We start from the raw sequence: 14378 nt of genomic DNA, 5'->3' as shown, positions 1-14378 counted from the left end.
CACATTTTGCTTATGCATTCATCACTTAATACACATTTGGTTTGTTTCTGGTTTTTGAATAATGCTGTATGACCATTGGTGTGCAAGTTTTTGTGTCGACATTTTTCTTTTTTTTGAGGAGACTCTTAGTAGTAGAATTGCTATATTGTATGGTGAATGAATGCTTCACTTTTAAAGAAATTGCCAAACTTTTTTTCCCAAATAGGCTGTACATTTAACATCCCTACCAGCAATATTGAGGGTACTAGTTTCCCCACATCCCTGCCAAGACATGATATCGCCAGCTTGGTTTATTAAAATTTTAGCCATTCTACAGTGGGTACAGCAGGCCTTGGGTGAGATCTAGTGCTATGCTGGCTTCAGATCTGATCCAGCTTGGTCCCAGTGATGGTGGCCATAGGGGTGCTTGTGTCACCCCACCTCCAGCTCCAGGTGACTTAGCACAGAGAGAGATACTCTGTTTCATTAGGAATAAATAAGGGAAGAGAACAGGAGTCTCTGCCTGGTAATTTTTCCGATCTTACCCAAGACGACCAAGGCAGTACCTCTGTGAGTTTTCAAGAACCACAGTGTTACTGGGCTTGTGGTGCCTCCTAATGCTTAGATAGGGTCACATCATCCAAGTCCCTTAAATACCTGGAAAGCCTCCCAAGAAGGATGGGTACAAATGAGCCCAGACTGTGAAACTACAATGAATACCTAAGTCTTCAGTGTCCAGACACCTAGGACCAACCACAATCATTAAGACAATCCAGGAAAACATAACCTCCCCAAGTGAACTAAATAACACACCAGAAACTAATCCTGGGAAAGCAGAGATATGTGACCTTACAGATAATTCAAAATAAGTATTTTGAGGAAATTCAAAGAAATTCAAGATAACACAGAGAAGAAAGTCAGAATTCTATCAGATAAATTTAACAAAGAGGCCAGGTGCGGTGGCTCACACTAGCACTTTGGGAGGCTGAGGCAGGCGGATCACGAGGTCAGGAGATCAAGACCATGCTGGCTAACACAGTGAAACCCCATCTCTACTAAAAATACAAAAAAATTAGCTGGGCATGGTGGCATGCGCCAGTAATCCCAGCTACCCGGGAGGCTGAGGCAGGAGAATTGCTTGAACCCAGGAGGCGGAGGTTGCAGTGAGCCGAAATTGTGCCACTGCACTCCACCTTTGACAACAGAGCGAGACTCTGTCTCAAGAAAAAAAATTTAACAAAGAGATTGAAATAATTAAAAAGAATGAAGCAGAAATTCTGCAGTTGAAAATGCAGTTGACATACTGAAAATGAAAAGGCATGAGTCTCTTAATTGCAGAATTGATCAAGCAGAGGAAAGTTATAAGCTCGAAGACAAGCTATTTACAGATACGCAGAGGAGACAAAAAAGAATGAAGCATGCACACCTACAAAATCTAGGAAATAGCCTCTTGAGGGCAAATCTAAGTTATTGGTCTTAAATAGGAGATAGAGAGAGAGAGATGGTGGTACAAAGTTTTTTCAAACTTAGAGAACTTCCCAAACCTAGAGAAAAATATCAGCATTCAACTACAAGAAGATTATAGAACACCAAGCAGATTTAACCAAAAGGTGACTACTTCAAGGCATTTAATAATCAAACTCCCAAAGGTCAAGGATTAAAAAAAAAAAAAAGGATCCTAAAAGCAACAAGAGAAGAGAAACAACATACAATATAGGTCCATTATGTCTGGCAGCAGACTTTTCAGTAGAAACCTTACAGGCTAGAAGAGAGTAGCATGACATATTAAAAAAAGTGCTGGAATAATAGTATGCTCAGTGAAATTATCCTTCAAACATGAAGAAGAAATAGACTTTCCTAGACAAACAAAAGTTAAGAGATTTAATCAACACCATACCTGCCCTGCAAGAAATGCTAAAGGGAGCACTTCTAATCAGAAAGCAAAAGATGTTAATGAGCAATAAATCATCTGAAGGTATAATTCTCACTAGTAATAGTAAATATGCTATTACAGCAGTGTAACTGTAATGTGTAAACTAGTCAAGTAAAAAGATTAAAAGATGACTCAGTCAATAATAACTACAACAGCTTTTGAGGACATAGACAATACAATAAGATATAAATAATAACAGAGTCTTAAAATGGGGAGATGGATGTAAAGTACAGTTTTTATTTTTGCTTATTTGTTTATGCAAGCAGTGTTAACTTGTTATCAGCTTAAAATAATGGGTTATAAGATAGAATTTGCAAGCCTCATGGTAACTTCCAATCAAAAAATAAGATACACAAAAAATAAAAAGCAAGAAATTAACTCATACCACTAGAGAAAGCTACCTTCCCTAAAAGGAGGACAGGAAGGAAGTAAGAGGGAAAAGAAGACCACAAACAACCAGAAAACAAATAACAAAATGGCAGGAAGTCCTTATAGTAATAGCATTGAATGTAAATAGACTAAACTCTTCAATCAGTGGCCTGATGGATAAAAAGCAAGACCCAGTGATCTGTTCCCTACCAGAAACACACTTCACCTATAAAGACACACAGAGACTGAAAAATAAAGGAATGGAAAAAGATATTTTATGCCAATGGAAACCCAAAAAGGGCAAAAGTTACTATACTTATGTCAAGACAAAAACTCTAAGAAGAGACAAAGAAGTTCACTATCTAATGTAAAGGGATCAGTTCAGCAAGAGGATATAACAATTGTAAATGCATATGCACCCAACGCTAGAGAACCCAGATATATAAACCAAATATTAATAGAGCTAAAAAGAAATAGAGCCCAGTACAATAATAGCTGGAGACTTCAACACCCCACTTCAACACTGGACAGATCAAGATAGAAAATCAACAAAGAAACATTGAACTTAATCTGCACTATAGACCAAAGGGAGTTAATAGATATTTACAAAATGTTTTATTCAATGGCTGCAGAAAATACATTGTCCTCGTCAGCACATGAAAGATTCTCAAGGAGAGACCAAATGTTAGGCCACAAAGCAAGTCTAAAACATTCACAAAAATTGAAATAGTATCAAGCATCTTCTCTGACCGCAATGGAATAAAACTAGAAATCAGTAACAAGAGAAATGTTGCAAACTATACAAACACATTGAAACTAATCAGTATGCTCCTGGATTATCCGTGGGTCAATGAAGAAATTAAGGAAATTGAAAAATTTCTTGAAACAAGGTAATAAAAATACAACATACCAAAACCTCTGGGATACAGCAAAGCAGTACTAAGAGGGAAGTTTATAGCTATAAATGCCCACATCAGAAAAGAAAGGAAACAAACAACCTAAGGATGTAGCTTGAAGAACTAGAAAAGCAAGAGCAAATCAAAAGTTAGTAGAAAGAAAAGAAATAATAAAGATCAAAGCAGATATACATGAATTTGAAATGAAAAAACATATACAAAAGATCAAAACAGAAATTTGGTGTTTTAGAAAAGAAAAAATTGAGAAACCGTTAGTCAGACCATGAAAAAAAAAAAAAAAAAAAACCACAGAAGACCCAAATAAATAAACTCAGAGATGGGGAGAAGATATTGTAACTGGTACTGCAGAAATTCAAAGGATCATTAGTGGCTACTGTAAGCAACTGTATGCCAATAAGTTGGAAAACCTAGAAGAAATAAATTCCTAGACACATACAACCCAGCAAGATTGAACCATGAAGAAATCCAAATCCTGTAGAGACCAGTAATAAGTAACAAGATTGATGCTAAAGTAATAAAAAGTCTTAGAGCAATGAAAAGCTCAAGACTTGATGGGTTCATTGCTGGATTGTACCAAATATTTAAAGAAGAACTAATACCAATTCTACTAAACTATTCTGCACAACAGGAAGGACAGAATGGTTACAGATTGATTCTATGAAGCCAGTATTACCATGTTACTAAACCAGGCAAAGACACATTAAAAAACAACAACAACAACAAAAAACTATAAGCCAATATCACTGATAAATGTTCATGAAGAAATCCTCAACAAAATAAAGGCAAGCCAAATTTAACAATATGTTAAAAAGATCATGACCAAGTGAGATTTATCCCAGGGATGTAAGGATGGTTGAACATACACAAATAAATGAATGTGATATATCATATTGACAGTATGAAAGTTAAAAGTCATGATCATTTCAGTTGATACTGAAAAAGCATTTGATAACATTAAACACTTTTATGATTTAAAAAACCCTTAAAAAACGGGGTGTAGAAGGAAATATTACAACATAACAAAAGCCATATATGATGGACCCATAGCTATTATTCTGAATGGGGAAAAACTGAAAGCCTTTCCTCTAAGATCTAGAACACAAGGATGTCCACTTTAACCACTGTTATGCAACATAGTATAGGAGGTCCTAGCTAGAGCAATCATACCAGAGAAAGAAAGAAAAGAGATTCAGATTGGAAAGGAAGAAGTCCAAGTATTCTTGTTTGCAAATGATAAATGATCTCAAATTTGGAGAAACCTAAAGATTCCACCAAACAACTATTAGAACAGGTAAACACATTCAGTAAAGTTGCAGGATACAAAACCAACATACAAAAATAATCAGTAGCATTTCTATATGTCAATACTGAAAAATCTGAGAAAGAAGAAAGTAATCCCATTTACAATAGGTGCAAATAAAATTAAGTATCTAGGAATTAACCAAAGAAGTGAAAGATCTCTACAATGAATACTATAAAACATTGATGAAGGAAATTAAGGAGGATACCAAAAAAAGGTTATTTCCTGTTCATGGATTGGAAGAAGAATCAATATTGTTAAAATGTTCATACTGTCCGAAGCCATCTGCGGTCAATGCAATTCCTGTCAAAATATTAATGATGTTCTTCATAGAAATATAAAAAAAATCGTAAAATTTATATGGAACCACAAAAAGACCCAGAATAGCTAAAGTGAAAAAGAACAAAACTGGAGGAATCACATTACCTGATTTCCAGTAGTTACCAAAACAGCATGGTACTGGCATAAAAACACACATACTAAGGAAACAGAATAGAGAATCCAGAAACAAATACATCTGCAGTGAACTCATTTTTGACAAAGGTGCCAAGAACATACAATGGGGAAAACTAGTATCTTTAATAAATAGTGCAGAGAAAACTGGATATCCATATGCAAAAGAATGAAGCTAGAACTCTTATCTCTTTGATATATAAAAATCAGAATGCATTGAAGACTTTAAGACCTCAAACTAAGAAACTACTATAAGAAAACACTGGGGAAGCTCTCTAGGACATTGAACTAGTCTAAGGTTTCTTGACTAATACCCTGCAAGCACAGGCAACCAAAGCAAAAGTGAACAAATGGGATCACATCAAGTTAAACAGCTCCTGCACAGCAAAGGAAACAGTAAAGTGAAGCGACAACATAGAGAATGGGAGAAATTATTTGCAAACTACCCATCTGACTAGGGGTTAATAACCAGAATATGTAAAAAGCTCAAGCAACTCTATAGGGAAAAAATCTAATAATCTGATTGGGCAAAAGACATGAATAGGTATTACTCAAAAGAATACATACAGATAGCAAATAGATATATGTTTATGCAAAGATGGCTCAATATTATTGATCATTGAAGAAATGCAAATGCAAATCAGATCTACGTGAAATGGCTTTTTTCTAAACAACAGGTAATAGCAAATGCAAGTGAGGATGTGGAGAAAGGAAATCCTTGTACCCTGTTGGTGGGACTGTAAGTTGGTACAGCCAGTATGGAGAACAGTTTGGAGGTTTCTCAAAAAACTAAATATTGAGCTACCATATGATCCAGTAATCCCACTCACTTTGTGACAAGTCTGAACAATGTCTCTTTCCTGTTGTCCTTACCTATAAAATGAGAAGGTAGGACCAGATGATTTAGAGTTCTTTCCAACTCTAACATGCTACCTGTTCTGTTTTTGATACTTTGTCCCTCCTGCCCCCAAGCTTAAAGGACCCCTTCATACACTCTGGAGAGATACTCTGTATTCTCATAGGTTCGGCTACTTCCTAGGTTATGATGATCCCCATATATACCCTTATGCTTTTTTTTTTTTCCCCCAAGTCAGGCCTCATGTGGAAACCACTTCATGAAAGAGATAAAACTTGACCTTGCCCCTGCTGAGGCCAGATGCTTGGTCTCCTTTTCCTCTCTGAGGCTGCTCAGGCTCTGAGGAACGATGAAGACATTTGTAGTATATAGCTAGGAGTTGATCTTTTTGGGTTCATGGCTGTAAAACGAGGTGCATGAGAGAAGGAAAGAGAATAGATTCTTTTAAAATTTCCCTTTCATCTCTGAAGTTATTCAATTTTGTGGCTAGAATTAAGCAGTCATGCCCTTAGAACAATAGTACCTTTCCCAGGTTTCCAAGAGATCACCTACATTGAGTCTTAAAAGATACATGTGATTTTGGGAACGCCTATTAGGCATAGTGTGGGAGTTTGGTTACCCCTTCTTATCAGGTAATCAATCCAGTTAAATGGACTTTTGAGAAAATTTCCACATTTGGAATGAGCATAGATATTAAAATACGTATTAGAGAGTTATGAGGGGGGGCATGGAGACATACAAATAAAACTTCGGAAGAAAACAGGTAGTTTAAGAAGCCAATTTGATTAAGAGATTTTGCCCTTGGTCTGTGTGTGTTTGTGTGTGTGTGTGCACACAGTGCATGTTAAGTTCATGTGTGCTTCTTTATTTCCAAGGTTCAAATGGTTGTCCTGATCCTGATTTAGTATTGAAGTTTGGTCCTGTGGACAGCACACTAGGCTTTCTTCCCTGGCACATCAGATTGACTGAGATTGTGTAAGTAATTAAAAGTATACTGACTTTGTTTCGATTCAGCAAGTATTTCTTGAGCTCAGCACTGTACTAGATCTGGTGGGGATTTCCAAAGAATTATAAAATTGCATCCTTTACCTCAGTTATTTCACAGTACCACTGGTAAAATAAGGTCATACATAAATGAGTTAGACACAAAAGCGCATATAACTGTGCAGATGTTTGGTATTGCCACTAACTATCTTAAAAGATCAGGAGTGAGAGGTAATTGTAAAAGGTGTGGCTTGATCTGAGGATAAATAAAGTGGTTTCCATATTTAGAGAAAAGGTGAGGCGGGGGGTAGGGGTGGGGGGAGAAATCCTGGGGGCATGTTTTAAAGAAATAAGAGCAGACAGTGTCAGCCAGCAAGTAGTATGAGATGAAATCAAATAGTTCCGAGATGTCAAGGCTCAGAAATCTTTAAATGCCAGCATAAGGAATGTGTATAGTGGTAGGCAGGCAATAGGAAGACCTGTTGAGCCTGCATATGATGTGGGAATGGTGATTTTGAAAGATTTGTTTAGCAGCTTATGCACTAGAGTGGATTGGATTTGGGAAAGGATTAGATAAAAAGACAAATGAAGAGGCCATAACTATAATTTAAGGGAGAATACATGGAAAAGAATGAAATTCTCTTATTTAGAACAGTTTAGGCAAACTTTTTTCTGTAAAGCACCAGATAGTACATATTTTAGGCTTTGCAGTCATTTATAACTGTTCCTCTCTATTGCAGCTATACGTAGCTATAGCTATACATAGCTGTGTATCTCTCTATAGCTATAGAGGAGCAGTGACAAGTGCTCTTCTGTTTAGTTATATCTTAAAAGATACCAATTATCTTTTAAGATAATTAGTGGCAGTTATCTGCTGGTATAGCTAAACAACCATGGATGATATGTAAACAAGGGTCCTGATCATGTTCTGATAAAACTTTATTTACAGAATCAAGTATCAGTCTCCTGGGCTGTATTTGCTGACCCCTGATTTAGAACAAAGGAGAGACATAGTAGCCTTAAAATATATTTAAATTCTGGGTCTTAGAAGGAGAATATTACAAACTCTCTCTCTCATGACAAGTGTTTACCAAGTATAATTGCAGGCCTAGCACTTTACTAATTGTAATAAAGTTAGAGAAGAGATGAAATGGCTCCTAAGTTTTTAAGCTTAAGTGACTAAGTAGTTATGATACTGAGAGGAAACCAGAAAGTGAAGGTAATATTCATTTTTGAGGGGAAGATGCAGATGATTTTGAGGCCATAGTCTATTTGGATGCATATGCTTAGTGTAGGACAGATAAGGTTGTAGAATTGATGCTTTGAGTGAGAAGTCAAGGCTAAAGATGTATGTTTGGGTATCATCATAACCTAGGAAGTGGTTGAACCTATGAGAATATAGAGTATCTCTCCAGAGTGTCTGAAGGGGTCCTTTAAGCTTGGGGGCAGGAGGGACAAAGTATCAAAAACAGAACAGGTAGCATGTTAAGAGTTGGAAAGAACTCTAAATCATCTGGTCCTACCTTCTCATTTTATAGGTAAGGAAAACAGGAAAGAAACATTGTTCAGGCTTGTCACAAAGTGAGTTAGAACCCAGATCTCCAGACTCAGAGTTTCTTTATGGTTGGTGTAAGTTTCTCTTACATGGTTTTCTCCAGAGGTTTTCAAGTCATTTCAGGTGGTCTCCAAGTATGGCAGCAGTGATGCTGTGTACCGTTGGGAGTGGTTTGGAGGGAAGAACAGATAGATCTTGGTTTGAATCTTGGCAATGCAGCACGATAACGTGACTTTGGAAAGTTATTTAAACTTCTGTATATTTGTACAAAGGGCATGATAATGTGGAGTTGAGGATTTAAATCTGACAATAGAGAAGATACGAAGCAAATAACAGGCTCTTCGTTTAACCTATGTACATGTCTGTGATAGCTATATCACATTATACTGAGGTTTGCTTTGTATTTGTGTACCCTCTGTGAGACTGAGCACTGTGATGGCAGGGAAAATGTTTTAATCATAATATAGAGAGGGAAAGGGCAGGACTCTGACAGAACAGACTGATAAATCGCAACAGAGCTTCTGAGGCACTGAGGGGTAGTGGCACTCTGTTTATTGAAGAACTATAGGAGATGAGGATGTTGATTGAAGGGGTAAGAGGAGGAAGACTTAGGAAAATGGAGAGTTGGAGGACATTTGAAGCAAGCTTTAGCAAGAATGCATTAAATGTGCTCTTTGAACATATTATTTCAGTGGCATGAATAAGACATAAGGTTGATAGCAGAGATTATTAAGAGATGATGAGGTGACTTGTTTCAGAATTTTTGGCAGTCATAGGAAGGATAAAGAAATGTATAGCTAAAGAGAACCACAGAGTCAGGCAGGAGTCCTTTCATGGTAGGTTTGTTCAGTCTTTTTTTTTGTGGTGCACACGACTGTCGGACTCAGAATGTGACTCTTCTATTCTGACCAGGTGTTTGACCCTGATACAGTTTAGAATTTCCAGGCCTCATTATAAAGCTGTATAAATTACAGATGTTTTTCATGTTACTTATTGAAAATTAATAATTACTTATAATTTATGTCATAAAGGGAACCTTCTGATTGTGCATTCAGCCTATCTTTAAAGTGCTTATTTTCACACTGTAATTACCCTTGAGTAATTGGAAATGGTGGAGGTAAGTGTTGATTTATAGGTTGCTCACAACATGACTACAATATATCATCATGTTTGGATGCTGTGTGGCTCTGCCCAACATTAAGCCTGACTTTCCTAAATTAAGTAGTACTGGCTTTACTCTGACCAAAAGGAGTTCTTCAAGTGGATTTAAATGAGATCCTTTATACATAGACCTCCACCTTTGCATTAATCTAAGCTTATGGTTTAACAAGTTAAGAATCTCTGATTACTAGTTGCTTTTCTCTTCTTGTAGAAAAGGCATATTAGTTTTTTACTTGAACTCTTTCACAATGAGCTGAATGATCTTAGTAGAAGTGGCTTGGCATATTCTGCTTATAATTTACCTTCAGAGCAGAGGGAATACCTATCTTCAATAAACACTCGTCAATAAACAGCAAGTGCCACTACCCCTCGGTGCCTCAGAGGCTCTCCGCTATTTCCCTGTCTGTTCTGTCAGGGCTCCATCCTTCCAGTCTCCATACTATGATTAAGACATTTTCTTGCCTGTCTTGGTCCTGTCTGGTAGAGGACAATTTGGTGTATTCTATTCTTAACCTGTTTTTGGTCCTTATCCTCTGGTTCCCTCCTACATTACATACAGTATATATCTAATTGCTTTTTTTCCCCCATGTTTTCTTTTCAGCTCTTTGCCTTCCCACCTAAACATCAGTTATGAGGACTTTTTCTCTGCCCTTCGTCAATATGCAGCCTGTGAACAGCGTCTGGGAAAGTAGTGGTCATAGGTTGCATAATTTGATTTTAGGCTTATGGAGGAAAGGACCCAAGTGACTCTGATGTTTACAAAGCACCCTGTACACACTAGTTCATAATCCTCATAATTTATCAGCAAATACAAAAAAGTGTCTTACTTGAGATTGAGTGAGTGTGTGTGTGCGCGCGCGTGTGCACGTGCACACATGTGCACGTTTGTATGTGTGGAAATAAACTTATAAATGGGGACGTATTGGAGAAGGAAATATATAGACCTACAACTTTGAGCAGATAGCAACGATGTTTTAGGAACTGGAATGTCACACTTAACGTTTTCAGCTCCAGCTACTTCCCTGTTTTTGTGGGGAGAAGAGGGCCTGATAGAACTTTTCAGGTTGTGTTTGATGGGAGGGGAATAATTTTTGTTCAGTCCTTCTTAGTGACCAAATTTTAATTTTTAAGAATAATATATTGACTTACTGAATTGAAGCATTCTGAGTTTAAAGGAGCTCCAGAGGAATGGAGTTCTGTGTTGCTCATGTGTTAAAAGCTTGCTCACCTTCAGAGAGAGCAGAGGGAATACCTATCTTCATATATCCGTCCATTTTCATCTCATTATTATAGTCAAACATTGTGACTTGAGAGTGTTGCTCTGGTGTCTGCATTCTGGGTTATGAAGATTATTTGAAAAATAACTCTTAATTGAAATATAGACTTTAAAAAATTTAAATATTGGATTAGGCAGTCGAAAAAAGCAAACAAGCATAAAAGGTGAATATGTTGTAATCTTAAAAGTAAAGATGGAGAACTCATTTTAAAAGGAAAGTAAGTTTTGTTTTCCTTTTTTGTTTGATGGGCAGCATGCCGTATTATAGCCAAAGTTGGTTTAAAAAATATTTTCATCAACTATTTTTATTTAAAATAAACATTTGAGGGAAGTTACTAAGGCAGCTTTTTTCCTCAAAAGTAACCTGTTACTCTTTGGAATAGCACATTTTAGGGCCGTGGTTAATACCTGAGACTTTTACTCAGTAATCCCTGATGATTACTGTGTATAAAAGGATTGAAGGCCTCTGTGGGGAATAAAATATTACCAAAGTCTATAAAAATAAATTTTACATGTTCTCTTTTATGACAGAGAGCAGCACTGGTTCTGTTATTTTTAAAATGAATAATTGACTTCTTGATAGGTGTCTAATATTTCTTCCCTCACTGCTGATTCTTAGATAGAAACCATTCTTTATATTTGATAGACTGTTTTCAGAAAACCCTTATCAACAAGTGTATAATAGTTATCTAAAACCGTACATTTAGAATGGAGCAGTTTAATACTAGATCTCAGAAGTTTGAAAAATAGCAAAGAAGACTGGATTTGAAAAGCATGGTCTACAATTCCATGTCAAATTCTGAAGCTATGAAGGATAAATGTTTCAACGCTGGATTATGAAACCCCATTTATGATTTTTAAAATACACTTGAAATAAAAATGATTAAACTAAATTTTGGTCCAGTGACATTACTTTGCACTGCATCGTCCATTATACATTGTGTAAGACTTTGTTTTTGTTTTAATTTATTACTGAGAGTTTTGTGTGAAGCCACAGCATATCTAATCAGAGAATTTGTTTCCTTATACTGTGATTATGTTATATTGAGGCATTTCTAGTGCAGCTTGAGACTGAATTTATGCCTTTTGTAAACATGATAGGTATAAATGTCTTATAAACATTCTGGAGTATGTATAGCTTTAATGAATGAAATTTAATAGACCTGATAAAAATGAAGGGATTTAATCTTTGTTAAAGTGAAGTTAGTCAAATACATTCCCTACTGGAATATAGCCCAAGCCACTAAAGGTTTAATATTTGCATTTTTGTACTTTTATTTTCTCATTCCATTAATAAGTATATACTTGAAAGTACATCTGTAGCCTGTGACTTGGGTTTCTTGAAGTTCTGGGAAGAGACCCTTACCACAAACTACTAGGATTCTGATTTCAATTATAGGCATTCCAGAACCTTCTCTGTATGAATTCACCTGCTAGTACAGTCTCCACAGCTTGGATGCCATTGGTTGTTCTATACTTCCTGCCAAAATCATCACAAGTTGTGCATCATCAAGGCTCCCTTTGCACCCCAAGAAAAACTGATAATTTTAAACAAAAGTATGTGTCTTTATTTATATTGGAAAATACTGTCTTTAAATTGTTTCTTCTTGACACTCTCCACAATGGAAATATTATGCCAAATTAAACTTATTTTATGGATGGCAGCTTGGAGCATAGCAGGAAGTTTGAGTATTTGAATTCCATTCCCAGCTTTCATTGTGTTTTGTTTCTTAAAACTATAATAATTGGTTGCTGTTACAAAGTTTAAAAGGTGGTTTTAATGTGAATTGCAAATTCTGGTATATTGTGACCAAGAATGCCTGTCTTTGAGAGGAAGGTGTTATAATATTAATGAACAGTGCCAAATACACTGTGCATATCTACAGTTTAATCTTTGAATGTATGTTACTGGATTAGCTCCTTCTGTGTGATGGTATCATGCATAGAGTCAATCAAATCCTTGTGATGTTTTGTATGGACTTTGACAACATGTAAATTATGTGTAAAGCAAGTTTTTATGATTAAGGAATCAAATTTATTGAATTTTATTATTGAAAGTTGAAACTTAACATGTATGAACAAAAATCAATAAAAATATGCTCTTTTCATGGACCTATAGTATTATGTGAATGCTACATTTATTCTGAACATTTAGGGGTTGCAAAAATGTAATAAGAAATGCATATGGCTAGATAGCAATACAGTTTTTTTTTAGATGGTATGCCTTTGATTGAAATAAATTATCACTTTTACCAGGTTAAACATATTCGAAATCTTATAATGTTACTTGCTTTTTGATAGATAATAGTGAAATAAATTCAACTTTGCCATTGCTAGAGTTGTCAAAATTCCACAGTAATTAAAATTTGGATTTTCACCAAATATGGAATTTCCAAATTAAAAACGTATGTGTGTACCCTTTTAAAAAGGAATTTGATAGTTCTTGTGAAACGAGGAAATTTAAAGGTCAGAGTTATGATTTGTCTTATGCTGCATAGACTGTTCACCTCCTAACTTGAAGGTCTCATCATAAGACAGTTGGTTTTTTGTGCATAGTTTTTATCTAAAAAGGTAAATAACTGGTTACTAGGAACTGCCTTTAGCAAAAATTAGTGTAGTAAAAGTTCAGGACAGTTTGAAATAAAACCCAGGAAACAAGATTACTGTGAGCAGTTCACCAAGGTCCTAATTGGTAGGACACAAACTATGATAAAATGGGTGGGAAAAGATAGTGCAAAAAGAATTTCTTAAGCTTTAAAAAATACACTTTTATTATAGGAAAAAGAGGATTCAGAGAAACAAAGGAATTTAACCTTATTGATTACATTTTTGGTGATCGCCCAGAATTTTTTTGTACTTATATTTTAAAAAATGTATTCTGTAACAGGTTAATAAAGAGATTTTTTTTTTTAACTATAAACTAGAAATTGAGAGTCTTGCTTTCTGTTTTGTATTTGATTATTGTGTCTGGATATAAATTACATCAGCACATGAAAATAAAATGTTTTTAAAAATTATAGTCCACATTCAGTTATCCATGATGAATATTTAATGTTAGTCCAAATTCTTCAAATAATTTTATGCTCAGCTCTCCATCATCTAGTGATTCAGGGACTATAAGTTAATTTTAGCATAACATATCCAGATGATTGCAACAAATAAAATTGAATGTACTCCGAGGTCAAACTATTTGCAATATCTGCTATTGACTGTTTATATCCCCTTTCATTGGTATTAGTAATTTAAGTTGCTGTTATTAAGACAAGAAAAAATCTGGTTTGGAAAAGGCAATCCTGGAAAAAAAAATTCAGAATATGGATAAACACTAACAGCATAGTTCTATATTTATATAGAGTAATATTTCCATTCTGATAAAGATTTATTTCAATTGGTATATCTTACGAATTTGGTTCTATGAATGCTTTATTTTAATAAATGTGTATTTTTCAGTTTTAATTATCAGTAACAGCTATACTTAATAACTGCCTTTATTTATTTATTTATTTATTTATTTATTTAATTTGAGATGTGCTCTCACTATACTGTCCGGGCTAGGCTTGAACTCAGGCTCAAGTAATCCTCCCTCTTCAGCTTC

The 14378-nt window shown here is 35.4% G+C and overlaps 1 protein-coding gene across 1 annotated transcript in view; it reads left to right on the top strand.

Moving 5' to 3' along the window:
- The window catches only part of NUS1 (NUS1 dehydrodolichyl diphosphate synthase subunit), a 32867-nt gene extending 19164 nt beyond the window's left edge, over nucleotides 1-13703 (top strand). The window contains exons 4-5 of the mRNA XM_032274950.1: nucleotides 6683-6782; nucleotides 10109-13703. Coding sequence (XP_032130841.1) covers nucleotides 6683-6782; nucleotides 10109-10199 — 191 coding nt within the window. The 3' untranslated portion in view covers nucleotides 10200-13703. The remainder of the gene's footprint in view (nucleotides 1-6682; nucleotides 6783-10108) is intronic.
- Nucleotides 13704-14378: the final 675 nt, after the last annotated feature.

This window comes from Sapajus apella, unplaced genomic scaffold (assembly GCF_009761245.1).
Source record: "Sapajus apella isolate SASKATOON/1434 unplaced genomic scaffold, GSC_monkey_1.0 scaffold6, whole genome shotgun sequence".
NCBI classification, from domain to species: domain Eukaryota; kingdom Metazoa; phylum Chordata; class Mammalia; order Primates; family Cebidae; genus Sapajus; species Sapajus apella.
The sequence above is the reverse complement of the archived record's forward strand: the minus strand, read 5'-3'. Positions and strand labels throughout refer to the sequence as shown.